At 40.2% G+C, this 26,343-nt stretch overlaps 1 protein-coding gene across 1 annotated transcript; it reads right to left on the reverse strand.

Annotated features, from left to right (window-relative positions):
- Nucleotides 1–1,856: 1,856 nt before the first annotated feature.
- Nucleotides 1,857–22,310, reverse strand: asic1c (acid-sensing (proton-gated) ion channel 1c). Its single transcript, XM_076295688.1, has 11 exons — nt 21,666–22,310; nt 18,408–18,558; nt 13,966–14,093; nt 10,395–10,545; nt 9,944–10,000; nt 9,490–9,643; nt 9,069–9,160; nt 7,461–7,540; nt 7,291–7,362; nt 4,212–4,264; nt 1,857–1,935 (listed from the first exon to the last, which is right to left on the reverse strand). The coding sequence occupies exons 1-11, from the start codon at nt 22,308–22,310 to the stop codon at nt 1,857–1,859; spliced, it is 1,662 nt and encodes a 553-aa protein (XP_076151803.1).
- Nucleotides 22,311–26,343: the final 4,033 nt, after the last annotated feature.

Genomic DNA, 26,343 nt, shown 5'->3' on the forward strand with positions numbered 1-26,343 from the left:
CAATAAAGCTGGACACATTCAGAGCACTTAACTGTGTATTGGAACTGTGATATGGCGAGTCAGAATAGTTGCTGCAGATGGAAAAAAAAAAAAAACGTCTCCACATAGTGTTATTGGCCCACAAAACAGTTTCTACACAGGATAAACAGTCTAGGCATTATCCAAACAGATGGCATTTTAACCACGTCTTTCAAAGAGCACAGTGATGTGTTTATGACAAACATATAATGTGTACCTTATATAACAAGAAATGTAGCAATACATCAAGGTTAATACTGCAGTAAGCAGACAAACTGGAGCAGTACATTGCGAGAAATTAGACTGACACATAGATAAAAAGATATGTACATAGCAAGATGGTTAAATATATTGTTTATTATAGTACTTCATTTACACTCCACAATTTAGTTTTCTGTGATACATGTACATGTACTAGAAATCCTGTTACAATTGTATATAACAATGCAATAATACAGTGCAGATAAATGCAATAAATAATATGGGAAGGATGGGTGCTATCTCCTAGGCTTGCTCTAAGCTATTGTGTAATGTTCCGCCTATCTAAAACAAAGCTCTCGTTCTCAGTGATCGGTCAAAGAAATTTGACTCCATGCCAACTGGAAGACACTTGTGGTCTATTTGAATGTCTGCAGTTGTTTGTGGGAATAAGGAAAAACCAACTGAAGAGCATATAAATGGGTTGTGCCAAGTCAGACTAAATACTTGTACCAAATGGAGTAATTTACACTGAATGATACCAGGGGGAAAAATAATAAGGTTTCTCAAATATGGGTAGTTGTGCAAAACCTGGGTTGTGGTTTCAGATGAGACAGCTTTGTGTCAATGTCCTCAAAATGAATGCCTTGCAAAGTTCAAAGTTGTGCAAATGTCACAGTATTTTTGAGGAATTGAGTTTCATTAGATGTCAATGTAGTTAAATTAATGGTGCTTTTTGACCAACCTTTTAGAACAGTTTAACATACTGCATTTCTGCGTTGGTCCTTCATACAATATAGAAATACTGGTATAGAAACTCCATCTGTTTTGCTGCACAAAATGACCACTTTCAGTAACATGGACTTTTTCATTATACAAAATGACCTCTAATAATAAAATGATCCTGGCATTATAATGCAACCAACTTTCTAAATGTCATAATCAAGATCAAACTGGCAAGGTGGGAAAGAGAGGTATGATGGTATAGTTATAAAGGGGAACCTACACTCTGACTTTAATAACAAAGAAACAATGAGTGCAAAAGGCTATGGGCAAATATGTGATTTTACTGAGCAGACGGATCATATAAGTTGGCCAGACCAACTTCCGGTACTCTTCTAGTTTGTAACAGAACGCCTACTGCATGTGAAAGCCCAGTGAGGTCAATTAAGTCTGAAAAATGGAAATGGGTTCTGAGCACCCTCTGCCTGTCACAATTAATAATAATTACTAATTACTAATGAAGACCTACTTGAAATTATTCATCTCTTTTTGTTCATGGTGGCATTTTGTCTTCATCAGGGTCATCAACCCGCAGAAACGACTAAAATGCAGTGTGGCAGGGATACAAACGCAATGAAATTGTGTAGTGTCACATTGATGCCCACAGGTGGCAGTAAAACCTGAGATCTGGTTTGGAAGTGTCACTCGTTTGGACTTGATGAGAAGAATATTATTTGTATGTCAGGCATTGATTGATTGAATAATTTTGATGTGTTTGGAGTTTTTTGTTTTGTATTCTATTTTTTTTGTTTGTTTCTTGAATATATGACTTCACAGTATGCTGTCTAACCCTAGTTTTCCTGAACCCACCCAGCCCTGCTGCTTGAGTCGTCAACAGGCGAACTCTTCGAAGTTGCCTACAGTCGGGTGACGAGGTAGCATGTTCGACGTGAATCCGAGACTGTCCGAGTGACTCCGGAGTGTGTCGCAGGTGCTCTGCAAGACAAGAGAAGGATCGGGCGGGAGGGGGGTGAAGGGAATTCAAATGCATTAAGGGAAGGAGAGGGAACAGGGATGTGGGGGGTGTCGAAAAGGTAGAGGAAGAGTTGGTGGCAAATAGCGCAAACCAAACCAGAGAAGAAGAAGAAGAAGAAGAAGAAGAAGAAGAAGGAGAAGAAGAAGAGAACCAGGCAGATGATTTAAACGTGAAGGTGGCAAATGAGAGACAGACATGGTCAGGTTCCCAAGTAGTAGAAACAGAACAGCGTGTAACATTTAAAAACATGATGACGGGGATGATAACAAAAAAGACAATGAAAAAGAAATATGAAAGAAATATATACAAAAACGCAGCCGATTGGACACAAAGGCACAGGAAAAAATGTGTTGACATTGAAAGTGGAGCGATGCATTGTGGCAGTTGTGGGGATTGCATGACATAGCATGCAGAGAAAGTGATAAAGAGAGAGGGAAGGAAAATGACATAAGGAAGAAAAATCAATAATGGAGGAGGGAGAGGGGGAACACAGGACATGGTTTAGTTCTGAACATGGCCTCCTTCAACAGTGCCCTCCCCCACCCCCTAGACACCTGAAGGTGCAGTGCAATCACATTGACTCGCTTGAGCACGACTGTGCTTGTTTCAGCACAGACTGATCACATGTGATTCTGAGACGCAGCCAGCAATCAGCAGCTTGTCCGACAAGACGGAAGAGAACCATTTTGCCTTTTCCGGGTGTCAGGTGCAAGATCATTGCATGCAGACCTGTGATGACATCACAAAGGAATGCATCTAGTGATGTTATGGGGCACAGGTTCCATTCCAATGCCCTCAAAAGTGGCCTTCCATGCTGCCGGCAAGCTGATGTGCACACGCCCTCTCTGCTCCAAATAATCCAGTACCTCTTGCATGTAGGCTATGTAATGGAAGTGCCCAATACACAGCGTGAAACAAAAACGACATTGGCTTCTTAAGAAGAAAAAAACTGTGCAAAGTGTCCTAAGACGTGTCTTATGATGTAGCCTGCCTTTGCCGACTTGTAAATCATGTCCTAGCACAGGGACGCACCTCTTTAATTTCAACTCATTTAACTAATGTGTCTGCATACCTGTATGTTGCTGTGGCAGGTGAATACCTCACTCACTCTGTCTGCTCTGAGTAAATACACTCTTCTTATGCTAACGAGGGGACATGGGGCTGATGTTCCTCTTTTTTCCTTTATTCCATCAGTATTCTATGTCAAGGTCAAAGTTAAGATTGTTGAGCACCACAATGGGTAATGGGCACCACTTCTGTTGCAGCCCCTCCTGTACACTGCCCCCTGTGAACAGTATTGTGACCTGCTGGTGAGCCATCTGAGAGCTTTATTATTTGCAACTACAAATTTTGCTGAGAACTTTAAAGCATATGTCTCGTTCTTTATGTATCCTCATTCATATGCTAAATGATCAGTTTCCTGTACTGAATAAGAAAACCTCCAAGTGGACACTGACATTATCAGTTAAATGACAGCCCAAAGAAAGAAGAAAATCATCAGAGTTCTCTTGACCCTGGAGGAGGTCAGTCTGCATCTTAAAATGAACCAGAAGTTTATACAATGTGGCATCAAGTAAAAGGTTCATGATGGTAGCAAACCCTGGCAGCTGGGGCTTAGTGAAGGACATAAAGGTCTAAAGAAGCTGGAAAAGCCTCCGTACTTCAATTGAACGGCTTGTCTACATTCATTCAATAGGCTTTCATTTCATTGTATAAGGCTTTCAAGCACTTTCCTTAAAATTCCCAATACAAGGAGAAAGGATCAATACATGGGCTACTGGTAAATAACATTCAATTGAATGTCATCCAAAAATGCAAGACACTTCTATCGGCAGTATAATTTGTCCCTGCACAATCAAAAGTAGCACAATACAAGGAGAATGATACTTCCACAGTATCTGCTAAGAATGCATGTACTTGAAATAAACATTTTATAATGCATTTTGGCAACTAAATAGTAGCTTCAATACCTAATCAAGCACAAAGGCTTGTCATTCAAAGTCAAGCTGAATTCTCTTTAGTTCAATTTCAGATGTATATTATTGACAAGTTTCCCATCATGGAAACCTTGTTATGCTGGTAATTTGGCTGGTGGTAGTCATCAATAGCCATCACACTAGTTTTGAACAGAAGGTGTAAATCAATTGGAGGGGAAATGAAATGTGAAATGGTGTCCAGAATGTCTGCAGAGGAGGACAGAGTGGGAGGGAGGATCTATTGTCAGTGGGGTGGCTACCTGGGGGCATGATTGGGCGTGACACCAGGGCTGGTTGGGTTCTCTGGAAATTCCTGGAATAGACATGATGAAAAGAATGATGAGGATGACTGGAATGGAACTAAAATTATACAATGTAGAGTGCAACTAGAGTGTTAATCAAATTGTCTTTTTTTCTCTGAGCCATTGTTAAGACTAGGCACAGTGGAAATGTTGCTGTCCCGGTAAGACTTCAGATGCATGAACAGAATCACATTACAATGGCTCACTGTAGTCCAAACATGGAGCTACTGCTTGCCATGTTTGATGTGAGGGAGCAATAGGAATGAATTGCAGTTGGACGAGTGTGAAAGAGAGTGTCTTCTGTCCTTTTTTGCTGGCATTCAATGTATGGTCATACAAATAAGTTCAAATGTATCCTGAATATCTACAGATTAGCAATTAACAAACTGACACACTGTGCACAAGATACCTGAACTACTGTGCATTGTATGCATGTTTGTGTGAATGTTTCATGACACATGGTCCATTAATAGCTGCAACAGTGATCAAATGATAAGGGAAATAAGAAACATGCTAAAACCCAGAGCCCTGGGAAAATAGTCCATGGATGATCAAATGACATGAACACCAAACAGGAAGGCAAAAATCATCAATTAGATCAAATCAAAACAGGCCAGTTCAGACCAATGACTTTTGCCACTGTTAAGTAACTGCTGTGTAGGTGCATGGAGTAAAGTGGTGTGGTGGTGTGTTAAGTAACTGCTGTGTAAGGTGCATGGAGTAAAGTAGTGTGGTGGTGTGTTAAGTAACTGCTGTGTAAGGTGCATGGAGTAAAGTGGTGTGGTGGTGTGTTAAGTAACTGCTGTGTAAGGTGCATGGAGTAAAGTGGTGTGGTGGTGTGTTAAGTAACTGCTGTGTAGGTGCATGGAGTAAAGTGGTGTGGTGGTGTGTTATACAAAACTAAAGTATTGAGCTGGTGATGGTGGAGCTGGTTCAGTGCTACATGGTGACATAACATAAGCGATGCCCAATTCAAATAAGGCAACTTCAAGGACATTCATCCAAAAGGTATTCAATGTTAAATTCAATATCTTTTAATATATTTAACATTCATTTGAGTTGTATCACTGATACTCTAATGTACCTTCTCTAAATTTCTGATGACTAAAAGTTAATTATTAGCCAAAACATGGCTTTGTGGAAAGGACTGCACCACCCCCATCACATAAGAAGACGTGTATCATCAGATATGACCCAATTGTATAATCTGAGTAAATCCAACAGGCCACAGTCCTTCTCACACTCTATCAGACATACTACACCAATTACACACTATATACTACCCACTACACACACTATATGTTACTGTGCCAAAACACACAAACATAATATAGTACATGTATCATACGCCATACACTACACCGGTCACACAGACCATACTATACTGTACAGCAAACACATTACAGTAATACTACAGCATTCACACAAACTACGGCATATGTCAATTATACACAATATAGACTACTACACTAATCACACACACTATACTACATCCATCATGTATCATATACCACACCAATCACACAGAGTATATACTACATTGACCATAAACAGTATACAGTATTACACCAATCACACACGCAACATCAATCATACACATACACCAATTACATCACACATGGTCAATAATTGACCATATGCTAAACCAATCATACACATACACCAATTACATCACACATACATGGTCAATAATTGACCATATGCTAAACCAATCATACAAATACTGTACACCAATTACATCACACATACATGGTCAATAATTGACCATATGCTAAACCAATCATACAGAGCATACAGCACACTGTGTTGTGCTGCACAGTAGCGCACTGCACGCCCTCTCTGAAATCTACATTCACAGGGGGTCAAGACTTTTTTTATGCACTATTAAGAATACAGCAAAAATATAACATCTTGTCATACTGTCATGGTGTAACAGCGTGAAGTGTGTGAAATGCTTTGTGTGGCGCTTGGCTGACAGAGGGAAACGGAGGAGGCTGAGAGGATCAACAAAAGACTGCATTCTGATGTTCAAATGTGCTCAGAACCACCAGAACAGGCACCAGGCAGCGGCTTAGATTTCATGTGTAGTATTATGGTCATCGCATGGCTAAGTGGCTTTAGTGGCACAGGGCTAATGCAAAGAACAAATCTGTAAAATATTGGCTGCCATGTCATTTGCATTTTCTAAAAAAAAATGTTTCTTTCTTTCTTTAAATCAATATGGACAGATTTGTGGTCTCTAGATACTGTGCTACTTTTTATTTACCTCATTTCTTTCTATTGTTCCCCTATCTGTAAAATAATTGACATAAAGCCATCCACTGTAGAATAGCTGTAGCGGGCATTGGGCGGTGATGTCACTGTGTGAAGAGTTAGTATGGTAGTTTGTGCAGCCTACAGTCACTATCAGAGCTAGAAATGTAGCATATAGTTAGCTAGCCTGCCAGCTAGCCAGTTCTTTATAATACCAACAGGACATTGCTCAATTCTGACAATAGCCATAAACTTGACTTCCCTCTGTTTGTGAAATATACAGTATGTGTTTTCTGTGGACAAAAATTAAGTCATGTATTGGATAACTTCCAGTTATACAACACATTCCTCTCAAAATCAAAATGAGCTTGACATTCCAGGCAAACAAGAACAAAACCAAGAATGAAATAACTTCACATTCATATTCTAAAACACAAAAAGGACTGAAAAGAATAACATCACCATAATTCACCAATTCACCCAGAAATTAAATAAGTAAAATTATAGTTTGCATCTCTCGGATTTGCTGCTCTTTATATAGGCTAGATAATAAAACTGTTATAATATGAAAACATGAGTCATTAGAGACTGAGGCAACCATGCGTGCACACAGACCATGCAGTAACACAGACCCACAGCTAGGGGGCAGTAACAAAGAGTAAAGCATGCTGATCTCAGTCACTGCCTTGGCATGCAATTCATCACACTCATCAGAAATGAACAAAATCACACACTAGTCACTGCATCAATAATGCATGCACGGGCAGCCAGGAATATTAGTTACCAAATTGTCGCTTGGACAGCGCTGTGGTCTTTTCTTTCGTATGAAATAACCCAGTACCTTATCCTTAAACACCTACACAAGGAGGGAGATATTTGATCTATGATCAGGAAACAACAATTTGCTGAAAAGTAAGTCCTGATGGAGTGGACATGGACAATATCTTTTCTTACCTCATATAAGTAGTCAAATATTTCCAATATTGTTAAAACGCTCGCGCCAATGAACAGGCCCATCTGTCCGCCAATATCTCCTGAACAACAGAAACAAAACAAAGAACGGGGCAAGATCAGGTGAAGTAAAAAGCACAAAAAGTGCACCAAACTGGAGGCAAACGGTCAATATTTCTTAGAAAATCTGCACTGGTGACACATGTCAATGGTAATGATGTCTCGCGGGATCGTAGCGTCATGCTCTGCCTGTTGAGCTGTGCTCTGCCTGCCAGTTTGGCAATGGTGTCTGTCTGTCTGTCTAATGCGCAGTCTGACAGTTTGAGCATCTGCAATTCTTTCTGTCTGATTGCCTGCCTGCATGGTGCATCTGGACCTCACTGGTATGAAAGGTTTGTAGTGCACTGCTACCGTCTGTCTTTCTTTTTCAGTATCTCTGCAATGACTGGCTTCTTCTGACCCAAATCTGCTGTTGTTTATCAGTCGGTAAAGTACTCCCTATTTGCTTTGATCTTTCCACTGTGTTGTAGCTGTCTATCTGCCTGTAGGGGTGTGTAGGGCACAGCCAACCTGCAGTAGGGGAAGTGGAGTCAGCTGGCTTGGTGCACAGCAAGAGGCATAAGGCAAGGTGAGGACACAACCCTTTCAACCTCTGCCTTTTGCGCTACGCTGTCTGTCTACCTGTCTATCTGTGTGTTCTGTGGTGTTGCTGTCAGCCTAGCTGCGCTGCTTTGAGTCCTGTATGTCAACCTGACCTACCGGTTCTGCGTGCCTGTGTACCTGCTTACTCTATCTGCTGTGTGTCCGTGTCTGTCTGTGTGTGTTTGTCTGTGTGGCCGTGGGTCTTTACCGCATCCCTGACTGGACTCTACCTAATCCAGGGCGTCCGAGTGCCTGTGTCTCCATCGCGCTCCACAGGGGCGCTCGGTTTAACACAGGGTGACTCAGCATGAGGAACTGAAGATGAGGCTCATTAGTGAACCCCTAGGCCTCTGCCACGCGTCAGAGCCCCCATCGGAGCAGCACACGCAGACTGGCCTTTCACATCAATAGTGCCCCTCTTTAACGGTCATCTATTTCTGTAATGAGGAAGCAGCTATCTGCCCAGATGAAAAAATAAAAAGCTCTTAAGGAGAGAGCTATTGTATTGCCTTTTCTGACAATGATATTGATGAGTTCATTATAACCCAATCAATATGTCTACTTTAAATCCTTTATCCTGCTTGTGCGTTTGCATAAGGTATTGACCATAGGTTTGCATCCCAACTCATTTGTATATTTAAGCACAATTATGAAAATGTACTCTAATAATAAAGGGATGATTTCCTATTCCAACAGTCAAAATTCACATTCAAAAGTTTGTTGGAAACCCCATCAAAGCCATAAATTAGAAACAGACTGCCTATCAGACCATATCAGACCATCTCTTCTCCTACACAGGACGGGAATGATGAATGATGTTGAATGCTGCCAGCAGGGAGAGGAGCATCACGGATGGCAATTTTCATAAGATCGCTTTATGTGTCTCCGTCCAAATCAAAATGTACGCATCATTGCTGGTTGCCCTAGCAACAGTGTGAGTTCTGTTGATGGACCATTAGTAGTCCTCACCTAGTAATCCGGCAAGCTCATACGCTTTCTTTTGTTCTATCTTCTCATAATTCAGAGCCTCAAAGAAGATGTCCATGACCAGAATGTTGTCCCTGTTGCACAGACAATGACAATATTATTCAAACCACCTATATTGATATCAATACTCAATAACAATCAAAAGGACATCGATGGCATGAATCTTGTGTATTATGTATGATAGTAATGCAGGAGCAAAAATATGCTAAGAAAAAAATAAACATAAGCTAAAGTGTATTGACCCACACACATACCATAAAAAGACAATTATGAGATCACAAAACATTCACAGAAATACTACATTTGTGACCTTGAGTTTATCACATGAACATGCAGTATACTGTATAATGGTTTTTCTTCTGCAAGACAAAATAAACAATGCTCCAACTCTTGTGCTACTCACCCGATGTACTGTTCAGTTTTATTGAATTTCTTTGCCAAATACTTTGCTGAGGCTTTGCTGGGGATTTTCACCATGGACAACTCTTTGCCATACCGGGTCATGTTACAGGGAGTCTCACACACACAATAGTCATTGTCTTTCTCTACCAGGAAATCTGGAGTATAGTCAAAATTGCCGCCATGAAAAAGACAGAGGATTGTGTCAGATTAACAGCTGAGATCACACTATCTGAAGAAGGGCACACTAAGCCACATAATAATACAGAGAATCCTAAAACAAACTATGAGAGCTGATTTTGTGCTTCATAGCTTAACTTCTCCATATGAATATATTCATGATGTTTCTACATTATTCAAATGTCTGTATGGGCGCTGGAGAGGGTGAAAAACACACAGTCTAAATAAAACACATGGGTAATGAAAGCTTGTTTCTCACTTTCGGTGTTTGATCTTACCTAAGGCGGGATCAGCGCAATCTTTGTACTGCTCTGGGGTGCAAACAGTAGAAGTTCCTGGTCCACAGAAGTAAAGCACACTCAATCAGAAAGACTAATAATGAGTCAATTGAGGTTTAAATTAACAGCGACTGAGGTAGTTTTTACAGTGATTTTACTGTTGCGTGGATTATTACAATTCTAAAAGCACAGCAATAGCTACATCTGGAGTCTGTTGTACAAATAGCTTCTAATTTTGTAAAACAGCATTTCCCCATCTGTTTACAGTTCCTAAGTTGTACTTTTAAGCACAGAATATTTTGAGTGTTCCCAAAGCACCTTACAATCCAAGAGCAAAACTGGAATCATAACTCGGCCCCTCTGGAGAGCTAATTACAAAGGGCACATGGCCAGTGGTGTGTGTGTGTTTGTGTGTGTGGGTGTGTGTGTGTGTGTGTGCCGCTTCAGCTACCTGGCATGTGGACCATCCTGCAGTTGCAGTTCTCCAGCAGGTAGCGTGTCTCGCAGTCAATGCGACAAGCAGTGATGCTGTACGTGGAGAAGTAGTCGGAGTCGATGGGGCTTGACTTGCAGTCTCCCCAGGGCGGGGGGAGGTACTGGAGCTGAGACACACCACATGGTTTTTACTCATTACTGGCACAAGACCGAGTGTCTCAGACAAACTAATAATAACAACAATAAAAATCATTCAACAACACTGTAAACCCAAACAATCAAACTAACTCAAAATAATGATCTAACACAACTTAATCATTGAAATATCATATATCTTTTTCCTAACTCAGAAATACATAATTTAAAGAGCAAATCAACTGTGCAACTGTGCTTTTACATTTATGCTTTATTCACAGTATACATTCATTCTGAGGAATTGACTCCCATGATACTTTGATAAAGCCTTGCAATAACCAAATATTTGTCAGGATGTGCATTTGACGGTATTGGCAGCACTTAAATACTGATGCAATAGTGGACATTACTGTATGTGTCCTTATGGTGAACTTTGACATGTGCTGGTGAGTAGATAGCTGCAGTTAACTGTTGGTGAATGCTGGTAAAAGTACTTGACTCCATGAGAAATGCAAGATATGTTTGCATTTATTATTGTAAACAATCAATATTATCTTCCTTAAGTTATTTTAAATATAAATATTTAAATTACCGTTGCTTAAATCAAATATTTGGGTAACACTCCATTTGGTTGCTGCTTGGATTTGGTGAAATTCAGGGGAGGGGGGTGTAACAGAGTTAGAAATGTAGTTTAGTGTTTGTATGTGGTTTTCACCGCAATTAAGCAGCTTTAAGATTGGTGTTTTGGAGACACGGTATACTGCAGCTCTACTGTGTTTTGTCCTTGCGTTTTCGTAACACTCCATAATAAGGTGCCATAATAAATAGCAAACTAGTAATTACCTAACCCTTTGTTAATATTTGTTAATTGTTACTAAAATATCTATTTGGCACAAGTTAATAGTTTTTTCATCATTAATTAAATATTAGTTGTTTGCATAAAATCTGTATGTTAATGTTTTAACAAATCTATTAACTAATATTGTATTAATATGTGTTAATAGTTAACTAAATGTCTTTTTGGCACTAATTAACAGTTATTTCTTACATCATTTAAATGTTAAATGTTTATTTACAAACTATATGCTAATATAAAAGTTAATGACATATTACTATTTATCTAGCGTTTCTGATTAGCTTTGTGGAGAATTTATGGAATTTATGGTTTATGGCTTTATGGTCTTGTGGGGTGTATAAGGCACCCTACTGCCAGTGGTTGGTTGTGTGAGAGTTTGCGCTCCTCTTCTTCCACTTCATCCTTATTGGATACCTCTGTGGTTGGCTGTCCTGTAATTGGTGACCCTCTGTCTAGTCTTTGAAAGTAGTGTACTCTTTGAAAGTACTATTTGGTTGCTGCTTGAATTTGGTGAAATAGCTCATGGTCATAGCTATATACTACTAATATATTAATTAAGCTTAACCAACTTTATTGCAAGCGGTTCAGGCGCCGACAACAGTGGCAGCATGTCAAGGTAGCTCCGTGTTTTTTTCTTAAATTTCCCCTTGGGGATCAATAAAGTATCTATCTATCATAAGGGTCCTATGGAGAGCGGTTCATATTGGGATAGGCAGAAGCACAGTTTAATAACAATTAGCTTAATAATAATAAGTCATTAACTTTTCTATTAACATATAGTTTGCAAATAAACATGTAACATTTAAATGATGCAAGAAAAAAGACATTTAGTTAACTATTAACACACATTAATACAATATTAGTTAATAGATTTGCTAAAACATTAACATACAGATTTTATGCAAACAACTCATATTTAATTAATGATTAAAAAACTATTAACTTGTGCCAAATAGATATGTTAGTAACAATTAACAAATATTAACAAAGGGTTAGGTAATTACTAGTTTGCTATTTATTATGGCACCTTATTATGGAGTGTTACCAATATTTGTTTTATTTTATATTGATTGAGTGCATAAATTAAAACTTTTAACGTTATTAGTTTCCTCAAACATTTTGAGTTAGTTTTGACTGTTCAGATTTACAGTGAACAAACATCCAGCCAAGCAAGAAAGAAAGAAAGAAAGAAAGAAAGAAAAGTTGAGAAATGTACACAACTTGCATAAATATGCACAGAACTTGAATTGGCAGAGTAACAGTGGATCGAGTTGGTCAATTAATTATTTTTGAAAAAAGTTACTGAGAGGACGACTAGGGACAGGCAGAGAACATGCAGCACATCACGTATGTGGGATCAAACCTGAAGAAAATGCAGAGACTTATGGGAAATGGAGGCATTAAGAAGATCTTAACCAGGTCAAGAATGTGTGTTTGAAAGGAAGGAAACCTTAACTACATGGCATATTGATGATCAATCAGTTAAGTTCTAGGCTACTCAGGTGGATTTTGCTTCTTGTTTTTCCCCCCATCATAACCAACTCCAGAAATTTGGACTTATGTCTATCAGACAATCAGATAGTAAACAAGTAGATATTGGTTATCTAAGCTAAATAAAGTGAAATATGAGGTGGTATGTTGTAAATGTAAAGATGGCCTTTTCAAGACATATATGTACTTTACTCATCCTACTCTGGGCAGTGTCAGTGATGAGTATGGCAGATAAAACTGCTTACCAGAACTTGCCCTTTTCTGACATTTACAGACCAATACCACTATTGCACCTTCAGTCATTTGATCGATCCATCATTCAGAGTAAAATCTCTAGCCTCTAACCATCCACAAAGATTTTGGCAACAGTCACATACTGTCCACTTTTGTCTTTGCCTTGCTGAAATAGTTGTACAGTGTACAGTGACACCTAAGGTAATCCAAATAGAACACATGGGGGTGATAAGTACATTTTGATGACAAAATTTGGGGTGAATCTCAGAGAACCTTCTCAAAGGCCAATGTACCTGGCTTTCCTTTTAAGTGTTTGAAAGTCTAGATGCAATCACTCAGTATTCCATTTACCACTTCCCGTGAGCACAAAGCATTATCTCTGATCTAAGATATATTATGTTCAAAGGGCAACCATTCCACCCTATAAAACAACAGGAAGAACTGCTCTGTGCTGAGTGGTTGAATCAGTGGAGCCTCTCAAAATACAAAAACATTAGTGGGATACGACTCAAACATCTCTAAACAGTACAGAAGATACTGAGCACAAGCATAATGTAACCAATCATGTGTGCAGGTGAAATGGATTAATGGTTACTAGGCTACATTCACTTGAACATCACATTTAGACAGGGATGACAGCAGCGATGTCGATGACGATAATTATGGTGACAAGGATGATGAGGAAGATGAAGATTATGGCTGGCAACAGCGGGACTAACTGAAAGCACTGTGCTAGGACAACTGAGGAGGCTACTGGTGCCACGGAGATCCACGGACAGTGCAATCCATTCAGACTGAGAAGCAGCCAATGGTGAGCACGCATGCAGCTGACCAAGCGGACCACGCACAAAGGCATGTGCATTACTTGTACCCTTTGCTCTTGGCAAGTCACAAACGTTTGGAAGCCTGGGGACACCCCGAAGCCCAGCTCGTTGGGAAACGGAGGCTCGTCCTGCGAGTGAATCTGGACTTTGACTCCGGCCTCAAATGAAGTCTCCTCTGGGAAGGGGAGGAAGAAATGCTCATGCTTAGATGGTGGGGAACGAACACGCCTGTCAGCTTCTGTGCTTTGTTTTTTTCATGTCGACTGAAGGACTAGTCTACCGCGTGTCTCTTCAAATCGCTGCAGCAATTCCTTTTCCTGCACAAGGTCTGCAGGTTCACCAGTCTAATGTGTCACACATCACCAGAGCTGTTTTATATGCAGCACAGGTTAATGCAGTAGCATGCATATTCTGATTGTTACATAACTATGAATGCTATGAACGCTAAAGTTCTTGTTTGCATCTGAGTTGTTCAAATAATGGCACATTGTTCAGACTGTAGGATGACTGAAATATTTCACAGTCCAAATAAGCTTCGACCACATTAATTCTAAAACAACGTTCTTTTATCAGAGACAGCAAATGACTTTTCATGGCTTTCTGACTGTCTAATTAAATTAGGACCTGAGCATACTCCTAGGTATTCAATAAAGAGGCTGATCATTACGGAGTTGTGATTCCCATAACCGTTTAAAAATGAAGATAGCTTTTCCAGTGCTGGAAATAATTGACTTATGTTTATTTCTCATCACTGACACGTTTAAGGGGTTCTTTTCATGTATGTTACACATTGTAAACTGTGTAATTTACTTTATCTGCAATACCAGAGCGGTTAGACAAAGCACACAGTAGATCCATTAATTCTGTGTAAACACTGTCGCATGGAGATGCAGTTTTTGTTTTTGTTCCTGTTTTGGCTGGTAATGAAAGACTAAACTAGACTGTCAAAAAAGGACAGTCATTATTGGTATATTAATTTCTCATCCATGTTATTCCACGATACCAGTGGCCCAGGAGAGATTAAAGAGCTGAGGAGCTTAATCAGCAACAAAAAAGGTTTCCCTCCACAGGAGCACTTTCTTATTCAGCATTGCTGTGTAATGGAGATATTGATCCTTCACTATGGTAGAGGAGGCATTTGACCTTGGGGAGCATGGAATGTAATTGATTTAACTAATTCACTATGGGTTTATTGAAGAGGCAATACATTTACTGGTCATTTTGTGATGGATGGAAAATGATTCAAGTATACCAATGGATCCCACTCGGTCCATTTCCTTAATTAGTTAGGGTTTCAAGGAAATCAGTCTGAAATACCTTTAGTGTTAATGACAGACCCAACCACCTGACATTGATAGAAAAATGACAGAGGGAAGTAAATGGTGAAAAGTTAATTACACGTAGAGTGTATGGCATTAAAGCAACTACAATGGCCCAATAGTATCACACAGGCTGAGGCTTGTTATTTTCCCACCTTCCTCACAGTGTTCCTTCCATCTTGAGGAATACTGTTGGAATTCCATGGAAAAATCAGCCATTGGGGGCATGTCCAAGCAGAGACATTTTCGATCAATGCAAAATTCCAGTTAATTAAAGAATCGGTCAAGGTGCCACAGGAATGCATGGGCAGCAGTGATCGGTGAGGTAAACGTGCTACAACTCAATTCTTTCACTGTCTTCTTCTCTTTTTATTTGCTCATTATTTAAATACATTACTGCTTAAGATGTTACTGTCCAAGCATATATATTGTGTATACACGGTGCATGTTAATACAATCTGAACTTAAGCTGTTGCACATTGAATGGTTGCTTTCCAGATGCTACAGTTTGTTTCAGTATCAACCGAGGATTCTGATTATTGCAAAACAGTACTACTAGTACTAAGATTGTTGCAAAACAGTACTACTAGTACTGAGATTTTATGTTAGTGACAGGATCTACAGGACAGAAGTCAAAACCAGGATAATTTTAGGACATTTCTGGTGGCATGGGATTTGTACATAAATAAAGTGATACCTCGGTAAGGTTTTCCATGTAACATTTGTTTTCTTATGAATTAAGAATTGTATAACGTTTTCCCAAAGAAAACATCATCAATCTAATAGTTGGACCACTTTATCAGATAGGGTTGAAATGTAGAATCAAGAATCCTTGATTTTATATATATGAACACTATTATAGTCTTTACAGAGGACATGGAGTATGAATGGCACATGGTAACCTTAAGGCACTATTTGATATCATCAGGGTGCGATTTGTGTAAAAACCAGAGGGGGGCTGCGTGTCGGGGAGTTTTTTGCCCCTCGCCCTCGTCCATTAATTCTGTATAACAGGACACCTCGGCGGCCGTTATCCCTTACGAAATGGCTTAGGGACTTAGGGTTGCAACTAGGATTTGTTACTACAAAGTATGAAAAAGTACTGTGTTTTTGTGATAGATACCTACAAACTATCAAGGTACCAATGGTTATTTAATATAATGTGTTACCTAACATTATATTTTCATCCAGCATTAATGCCCAGAATACCTTTCAACCGAATGCTCCATTTGTCTTCAGGTTTGAACAATGAGGAGGTGAGAAGGGAGGGGGAGGGGCTTAGTACATAGACAAGCAGAGCTAGGGGCTGGGGGGTATGTGCTGTAGGCTGAGCATTAGGTACCAGTTGTTGCTGACATGACACAAAAGTTTGAAAGCCAGGGGGCACACCAAATCCCAGCTGGTCTATGAAGGGCGGTTCATCCTGGCTGTGGATCTGAACCTTGATGCCTGCTTCGTAGGATGTTTCGTCTGTGAATACAGCACGCCAGATAATTTACGTCACTTGTACTAGAAAAGCAGACCGTGTTGTTGACTGCAGGCTATGTGTTGGCTTTACGTAACTCCACACACTATTGGAAACAGTACTGTATGTCTTATGAAAACATGTTGTGTGGTTGTGTCAAACAAGGAAAGTGGGAGTGCATGATGTTTATCATAGATACTTTAAAATGACTATTGGGAAAAGTCTGAATATCAAGATGGCAGAGAGTTTATGTTCATGCTTTCTATTTCTTAAAGATGCCTCAATGTGTAATCTTAATAACAATTAAATACAATTATTCTTTGTCTTCTTACAGGGAAAAAACACAGAGTTGGAGTGAATTGGGAGTTATATAATTCAAAGGTGTAAATAACACTAGGCTTTCGTGTCTTTATGCGCAGCATTTGGTTATGAGTACCTATCAATGCCATTAACTCTAATAGGCTTATACCACTATTAGATGTTCATATCATATCTACACAAAGGTGACTGAAACTGCATTCATAAGCCTGCTCTGAAAATTGCATTCAATTACCAATGAACAAAGCCCAAGGGTATCTGATTAAAACTACTTGAGCCTTTTGAGTTTCTCCCCCGCTCTCTCATATCGACAAGATGCCCTTTGCCGAATGAGAATGCATTCCCTTGTAATTTTGCAGGGGTGAGGGTTTAATAAGAAATAAAAATATTAATAGAAACCCTTTTTCATTTGTTTGCTGCTGGTTCATTTTGAGCTTCTATTAAAGGAAAGTAAGTGTTTCTTCGGTTTTGACATTTCCATCAAAACAAGAATTTGTACTTCAGAGAAATATTAAAACACAGTTGAAATTAAACAGGCAACACTCTTCCTGAATTACCATGTCCTATGCAAATCAATATTCCTCTAATAAATGAGAGTGTAATAAAACAACCATTACAGTACAAGTTGATTTTTTTCCATAGCAATCATTATAGAATTCAAAATTGAAGTTATAGTTGTCTGAACCATTTGTGTCATAACCTACTAATGTTTTAGTCTCATTTGGATTATTTTCAGAGCTTACAACAACATGCTAATACATTTGAATAAGATGCAGATACACAGGACAAATAATAATTCCATAGATACTGTTTCTTTACCATAATGTATAAATGTTTGTAATGTCAAGAAATATCAATTAGATTTACATTCTATAAAATCTCTGCTAACTCAACCCATTCAAGTCATTTTATTTTATGTATACCTTAACTCAGTCAAAGCAACAAGATGGTGCTAGTAGGTTGAGGCATCAAATCATTTGTGTAAAAGTGTATGCTCTCCATTACGCAACTTATGCTACATGTCAATATAATTTCCAAAAAGCCTTATGCTAGGTATTGTTTTCTTCAGTAGAAAATAGGTGATTCTATCTGCTAATGCACTTTCAGGGTAATCAATTAATGTTCCTTGAAAGAGATTTGTTGTAGTTAGTTGTTATTTTATTGGTCTAATTGCTTAAAAAAGCTGTCACAAGACATTTATAGAACCTGAACCTGACTAAAGAAAACCAAACAAATTACCTTCCCTAAAATGTAAAAAGTGAGCTGCACTGCTTCGCCAGCATACATGAAAGACTCGGGAAGGGCCTGAGGGAAGTGAGTCACTGCAGCCTTCTACTAGCTGTGTGAGTAGCAGTAGCAGTAGCAAAAGAAGGAGAGTAGCCCTGACCTGTTTCCCCCCAAACCGGGAGGTACTCGTCCTGTTGGATGTCCAGCATGATCTCCAGCCCGTTGCCCGTGCCGCCTTTCAGCGTGGTAAGCAGGGGGTTCCCGTCCAGGCCCGAGTTGAATGTGTAGCACTTTCCGTATCTTGTATAAATCTGAAGAGAGAGTGAAAGAGAGATACATCCCTCTTAGTGTATGCATGTGTATACATAAGCACAAGAAACAAGAATGTTTCTTTACCTTCTTCTTTAGCATAATAGCTCAAATCATTCCATTATCTGTATGCAGTTTTATTGTGGAAGTAAAACAAAACATAATTTACCAGACTACCAGGCTTCACAGGTTATTTGTCACGATTTATAAGCCTGGTGAGGCGTATAAGACAGCATGTGGGACTGTAAACCAGCAGTGCATATCTGAAAAGCCTCTGCTTGGAATCGATAAGCGGGAAAACAATATAGTCCCTGCCTGGAGGCTGTATGTTGTAATAGATCCTTCTCTTAACATTAGATCATCCTTTTGCTCTATTTTTGTATGCATTGCAGTATGAATATGAAACTTTCTTTTTGTCCTTTGGAAAGGTGACCTAGCTTTATCTCCAAAAGCAGACGTTCGGCTACTTACTCAGAAAATAGGTGACTATGATTTATTCTGCAATTCTCTTCAAAACATCCTCTCATTCCATTTGTGTGCAATAAATAAAGAAAAGTAATTTACTATTTGCCACTTTTACCATTCGAATAATATAGTCCCAGTCAGCTGAAGTGTGTACTAATTCCTCCTTATGAGTACCAAATCATAGATGATTGCTTGTCACTGTGAAAATACACCTTCCTAATGAAGTACATCTCCTTCAGCTGAGGTTACAATGAGTGTTGAAAAATTCCTCATGAAAAAATTCCAGGTGAGAACTACTTGTATTTGTAGACTTGTATTACCCCTTATGCTTACAGTCCATGTAGTATTCTTCTGAAAGATTTCAAGTGTAATGCACTTTTTATTTGAATCATTTGCTGTGCTTGTTCACTTGTTTCACGGCATCACTGCATTTCTTTTCCGTTTTTATTAGCAAAACATGGCTAAATAATTTGTACACAGCTATTGTACATAATATGACGGTCACATTGTGTTACCCATGCAAAGCAAATAAAGTACGCTTCCAAAGTTTTCTTTTCTTTCCCATCCCTTACTGAACTGGTTGGCTCTAGGACCCAGCACTGGTGGCCTGGCTTGCCTCTGATGAACAGTACAAGGCTGTCCTCTCTGCCCCTGCTCTATTGAAGCTCTCATAAATGTGTGTGCATTCTGACAGTTTGAGACTCTGACCATGTTAAGCCCTTAAATGTCCTTTTTTTGCAGAATCTCTTTAAGTACCAGGACATAAGGACCAGTTACCCTCTAAAACTGTGAGGGGTATTAAAACGACTTGCACCCTGTGCCATCTACAACTAATTACACTTGTGAAAAGACAGAGTAACAAGACAGGGATGCTCATTTAGATGATAATCTCCAAACAAATCCGCCTGTGATAAAAATCATTCAGTCAGCTGGTTTGAATCACCAGGTCTACACTGACATGAAAGGAATGCACATGATTTGTTGTGTAGCTCACAATTTTTTTCATTCATTTGTCTCCAAAGACATGCTGCCCTTGTGCCAGTGGAGTTTCTCTGGCACATTCTTCAGATTTGTGGTTGTCATACAGGTTGTCTCCTAATTGGCCGGTGCAAGACCCACACCTACCCAAAAAGGCAACGTTAGTGAGGAGAAGCAGGCACCTGCTCCATTCATTAACTCTCCATGCCATCAACAACTGGGCATATACCCGCCTGCCACCCACTCAGTAGTGCCCCCCCACACACCACCACCATTATCTTGATCCTGTCAGCATATCCACAGCAGCCTGACGGACACAAAGTAATTGAAAGACAGGAGCACAGGAACCTAACTTCAATTGCATTCCCATTGGCTACAGGCCACCGCCCTGGGAGGCTTGGAGCATTCTGTGGAGCTGGTTAACCCATTAGTATTACCTCAGAGCCATGGTTTTAACCACAGTACTGAATGTGGGCCTCACTGGACTTTTTCTACAGATTCACCACAGATTCAATAAGAGCGTAACAGCCCTGTAAGGGATGCAACAGAATTTATTGCTTTTGCATTATATATCACAACAAATATTTCCCTAGTGGCAGTGACAGTGGCATGGATTTGATTGTTTTTGAAAGTCTCTGTAATAAAATTCAGGTATACAGTCAGGACTAAATTGGCTGAGGCAATAACTCGATATTACCCCACAGCAGTTGGGCCTTTTTGTGTTTCCTTTTCCCCCCTGGAAAGCAGGGAGTCCAAAGCACCAAGGTCTAATGTATCAACTATGTTATCACTACTGATTAATGAATCACCATTTTAAAAGGTCTCACTAATCAAAATAATGAATACGCTAGAACATTAAGGTTTTACTGAGAGGCATGCCATTAACTGATCACATCAGACCTTCATTAAGATACATTTCCATGTCTTTTTTCACTTAATTGTGAAGTGCTGTTTTGAGATGGTAATATTTGGGATCTAATAAGCTTGTCTGAGCCTTAGCAAGTCTGAACAGCATTTAATGATACAACATCTAACCAGTTTAAAACTAACTTGATTGCAGAGGGCTTGCTCCAGGAAAAAAAGCTCACCTAAGGAAACTGTTGAATAACATACTACTTTTCCTGCCCCTGAGGGTGCGTACTTAAACATATCAAGTGCATCTCACTGACACATGGCTGTGTCTGAGTTCATTGGGCAGATCTAATTAAAACTTGCTTCACTTGTACTAAAATATTCATGATACTTTGAAAAACAGCTTGACTGAAATGGAAAATGTAGACATAAAATATCTGCCTTTAATAAAAGCCACCTGCCACATGTTCAGTGCCATGAATCATTGTAACTAACTGAAACACAGCAGCAGGAAGCCTTAAAGGAGCACTCTACAATTCCAGCACACTTTTAAAAAATGGTTCTCTAGCTCTCCGTTAAGTATGTGTGTTCAAAAACTTTGGTGCTACAACACAGACCTACTACTGTGAATTAGAAACAAACACAGTGGCTTGGACTAATTCATAAATAATTCCAGTCAATCAACATTCTTGCTTCAGGAGCACGAAAGCTGCAATTTGATTGACTGCTAAGCTCAAACATCAACAACCTGTCACCAGAATCATGGACTGCATCATTAACCTGTGTGTCTCTCTCTCTCTCTCTCTCTACGTACAGGGGTGAAGTTCTTGTAGGTGCAGTTCTCGCCCTGGAACTTGCACTCGAGCAGCATGTCCTCCAGTTGGTGGCTGAGGCGGCCGATCATCTCTGTGGTGTTGAAGTGGTGCTGGGGCGACGGCGGGCTGAAGCCGGAGAAGTCCAGCAGACGCAGCAGCCGCTCATGGTGAGTGCTGTGCCGGAGCATGGCCGCGCTCCGGCGGTTGACCGAGTGGTTCTGGTGCATGATGTCCATCCAGTAGCCGCTGTGGTACAGGTCGGCCCGGGTCAGCGCCGACACCCTGATGAAGTTCTGGTTGCAGAGAGTCACCGCGGGGAAGGTCATGTTGTACGCCCACACCATGTGGATCTTGGTGACAGCTGGGTAGGAGAGCAGGTAGAGTATGCGGTTCCATGACCAGGTGCACAGGAGCCCGATGCACACCAGGATGGCGAGGAGCCAGAGAGCTTGATGCGGTCTGGACTTGTCCCCCGAAAAGACATATTTCAGCCCGTGTACCTTCGTCCTGGTCACAAACGCCACAGTGATCTCTTTAAAGCTGTTTTTCAGAGCTGTGCTTCCAGTGTGGTGAGCGGCTTTCCCTTGAGCATAACTGGGGAGGTTCCTCTCACTTGGTTCTTTTGACACTACACCAAGTACCATCCTGCTTGTATTTTCTCCTGGTGTTTGCACGTCATACAAAATGCATTTTACAATAAAAGGTTTAGGAGCTCAGTTTTTTAAAAAAGAAAAAAAAGAAAATAGTCCCATGAACAAACGCTCCACACTGCTGACTCTCTTATAGTGCCACTGAGAGGTTGCTTTTCATTCTCTCTAAATCTCAGTACAGCACATAATGGCTCCACCTGAGCCTGAGTCAACGCATTCTTGAAGGATAGGGCTGCTGAATGATTGCGCAAAACGTATCAGAAAATCACCATATCAATCAAAGCACAATTAAAATCAAGTCAATTAAAACAAAACAAAACATGTAGGTTTGGAAGAAGAAAACAATGTTACCACGCTCACAGTCCAGTTGCAGAGTGGCAGCTAGATGAATTGAATTGGCAGTGTCGGCACGGTGTCAATCACTATTAGTCCACAGGTCCCAAGTGGTGATGCATAAAACGAGAGAGCCACTTCAGACAAAGCCCTGGTAATCAGCAAACACTTCACTTGTCTTCACCTTCTTTCTCGTGAGGAAAGCAATGGATCCACGATACCTCCAGCTTTGCCTTTTGTTGAGAGTGCTTCTGATAGCCCAACCCCTTCCTCTCAGATATGTTCTTTTTCCTTTTTTCCCCAGTCGGTGGGTTTGCTGCAGGCTCACCAAGCTACATTTTCTTTCCACCAGTCGCTACTAGGTAGTGGGGAGGGAATGAGGAAGGTGGGGTGGAGGAGTGAAATGTTTTTCTGTCAATGCAGGAATATGAATGGCACTGATACGATCGCTGGGCAAACACCAAACAGCCAAAATTACTAAAGGAGATCTCCAGTGATGTTTGTTCTGTAATGGAATCGGCTGTCACGGGGTGGGAGTCTGCTCATCCATCAACGCCTCATTGATTGAGAACTGTGAACGCACTATCTGTCATAATTACCTTAACCAATCTCTAAAGGCCAAAACATATGCTGTGCATGCACAAGGAACTGTCTAGGAGTCACGTTATTGGATCACAATACACTTTAGCAGACGCACTGAGGCATATGAAAAAATATCAAAGTAAACTTGCTCTTCACCACTGGCCACCTATCGAGCAAGAGCAAACATAAAACACAGACAGGCTTCTAAAAATTGATATTTTTGGGTCCTGAAATGCTCACAGAAGCAGTAACTTTCTGTCTCAGGGACTACACTGTAGCTAAGTTCTTGGTTTGGGAGTCATGTGATGTGAACAGTAAAGACAAGAGCCCATCAAAAGCTTTCTCAAGAGACGCAATAGCAATACTGTATTGTACTGCATTTAGAAAAAACTCTCTCTTGTCTACCATCAAACATCTTGTAAACACACAGAGTCTCACTTTCAAAGAACCATCACTTTTAACAACCCTTAAAGGAGTACCGTCTCACCGGTTGGGAAATGAACGTTCTAAAGAATATCTGGGTTCATTGAATTCAACATAGAATTTTAGAACCTTCAATTGTTGCAGAACTTAGAATGTTCAAAAACCTACACCTTTAAGGGTTAAGTGGGTCTTTGGGAAAGAGTAGACAGCAGAAAGATGGAGCCACTTTCATGTATTGCGTTTGTTCTGTTTCGATGGGAGTCTGAGTTGCCTCTGTATCTGACCTGTATACCAGCCCCTGCAGTTAATGACTAATGTGCTTTGCCTGGGGCACATGTTCATGCCAGAGGGCTGTTTGGACCCTCCGCTGTTTACAAATGACCTACTTCTTACTGAGCAACACAAAAACACCTGAATTGAATATCAAATATCGAACCATCTGCAGAGCAGCAAAAAATGTCTCCCTACATCTGAAGGACGATGAATATGACTTAGAAACACACAGAGTAGATCATCTCAGCAGACATTCCTAGTAAGTACGTTTAAGTATATATACTCTTTTGATCCCGTGAGGGAAATTTGGTCTCTGCATTTATCCCAATCCGTGAATTAGTGAAACACACTCAGCACACAGTGAACACACAGTGAGGTGAAGCACACACTAATCCCGGCGCAGTGAGCTGCCTGCAACAACAGCGGCGCTCAGGGAGCAGTGAGGGGTTAGGTGCCTTGCTCAAGGGCACTTCAGCCGTGCCTACTGGTCGGGGTTCGAACCGGCAACCCTCCGGTTACAAGTTCGAAGCGCTAACCAGTAGGCCACGGCTGCCCGTGCAATGGCAGAGCCTCGCCAAAGGTGAACCACCTTCTTGATCATGGTATCTCCCCTGCCAGGTAAGTATCCTTTTGAATCTGAATGCATGTAAAAATCTATTTAGCACCCAGTGCACAGACCAAACCCTTAAGAACTACAGAAATTCAATTGAATCCATGTCACTGAAAAGAGAATTACTGATCTGGGGCCGGTTCCCCAAAACGTTCTTATCGCTAAGTAGTTCTTAACCTATTCCTTAACCTCTTTCTTAACGTTATGGCACGATTCCCGACACGTTCGTACGCTAAGTATATCTTCTGTAAGTCACACGTTCGTAAGGTTGGTCTGGACCATTCGTAAGCTCTCTCTTAGAGTTGTTTGAGCTCAAGACGCTAGTAGCCGCCACTGTGCAGCAAGTCAAACTATGGTAGGCTACAGTAGGCTATGTTGACAATGTTGTGGCTCAACGATGATTTTATATTATGGACATTTTAAGACTAATAATAAAATATGTTTGCAATGGTTACAGGCTTATTTATGAAGTTTAGGCTACTTTATTTGTTATCAGAACTAATATGGTGGTAATTAGCCTAGGCTATTTCGTAATGTCATTAAAGCGTTCAAATTGGCAATCACTTTTGATAATTAAAAGCTGGCAAAGAATTTGCCTCTAAATGGCTATCTATAAAGGGTAAGCATGGTGGTGTCCAGTAAGCGACCAACTATGGCAGCGATCCAACGTGTCCTTGTGAATCAAAGACGGCGCCGGCCGCGGAGCCGTTTAGTCCATGTCGCTCCATAGCTCTTTTTTGTTGCTGTTGCACAAGTTATTCCGAAAGCTGGAAAACAGTGTCACCTTGTGCAAGCTCCCCTCGTCCAGCAAAACTTCAAGTTCATCTGACGAGAAGCTTGGTGCCCTTTTTTTTACGTTGCTTACCCACCATATTCTGTAGGCTATCTAACTCTCTCTCTCTTCATTGTAGATAGGTGGCTTTTTAAACATTAACCAATGGCAATCAATACCGCATTAAACAGAAGTAACTGCAGCTGCTTGCTTGTACAGATAGTTAGATAGATAGATAGATAGATAGATAGATAGATAGATAGATACTTTATTGATCCCCATAGACTTTATTCTTGCACTGTTGGACTTACTCATTTGCACCATCACCATGACACTCACTCACACAGAGCACCTTACCTTACTATGCACAGAGAATCACAGGCTCAGTCCCTGCCTCAGTCATTGCAAGCGCCTCTTGATTGATTAATCACCCACTATGTGGATACTGTTTTTAGAATTGATTTAGATTAAGTGTTATTTAGTATAATTTGTATTTTAGTATATTTAATATATTCTTTATATTCTACTGTCCTTATTGCTTAGTTGTGTTTTTTATATTATATACTTTTAATTACTTTTTTCTGCTGTTAGTGAATGTGTGTGTGATGTCTGTATGCTACTGAGACCTTGAATTTCCCCCGGGGATCAATAAAGTATCTATCTATCTATATCATGTGAGCTTAATACTGACAATTTGATCATTTAATTAATAGTCTATATTTTACTGATAACTTAAACTATGTTAAAATAAATGTTACTGGAGTAATGTTGAGGAATGTTTCATTTGCATAGAACGTGTTGTCTTTCTTAACGCCGTCATGCACCTTCGCGTGAAGTGGAAAATCGATTCCTGAGCAATCAATGCCAACTAATTCAGCACCATCACTTGGGACATCGCCTTTGTAACGTCGAACGTAAGAGGCAGCTTGTTAAGAAGCTTCCTAAGGGACACTTCGGGGAACACACTTAGGAAAATAAACAACTTTGGTAAGAGACTGTATCTCTTTCGAGTCTTCTTAGCGTGCTAAGAGTAA

This window comes from Alosa pseudoharengus, unplaced genomic scaffold, assembly GCF_046254945.1.
Source record: "Alosa pseudoharengus isolate Yale_2024_CS ecotype anadromous, Long Island Sound unplaced genomic scaffold, YU_APseudo_1.1 YU_APseudo_1.1_scf_2, whole genome shotgun sequence".
NCBI classification, from domain to species: Eukaryota; Metazoa; Chordata; class Actinopteri; order Clupeiformes; family Clupeidae; genus Alosa; species Alosa pseudoharengus.

Bases quoted from the DNA above. Each gene is read 5' to 3' on its own strand.
- asic1c (XM_076295688.1), bottom strand. From the start codon at position 22,310: ATGGTACTTGGTGTAGTGTCAAAAGAACCAAGTGAGAGGAACCTCCCC. The intron at 9,161-9,489 runs GTGAGTAGCACA...TCTGTGCAACAG, and splicing joins AAAACTGAACAGTACATCGG to GGACAACATTCTGGTCATGG. The intron at 1,936-4,211 runs GTAGCCACCCCA...CTTGTCTTGCAG, and splicing joins ACGCCCAATCATGCCCCCAG to AGCACCTGCGACACACTCCG.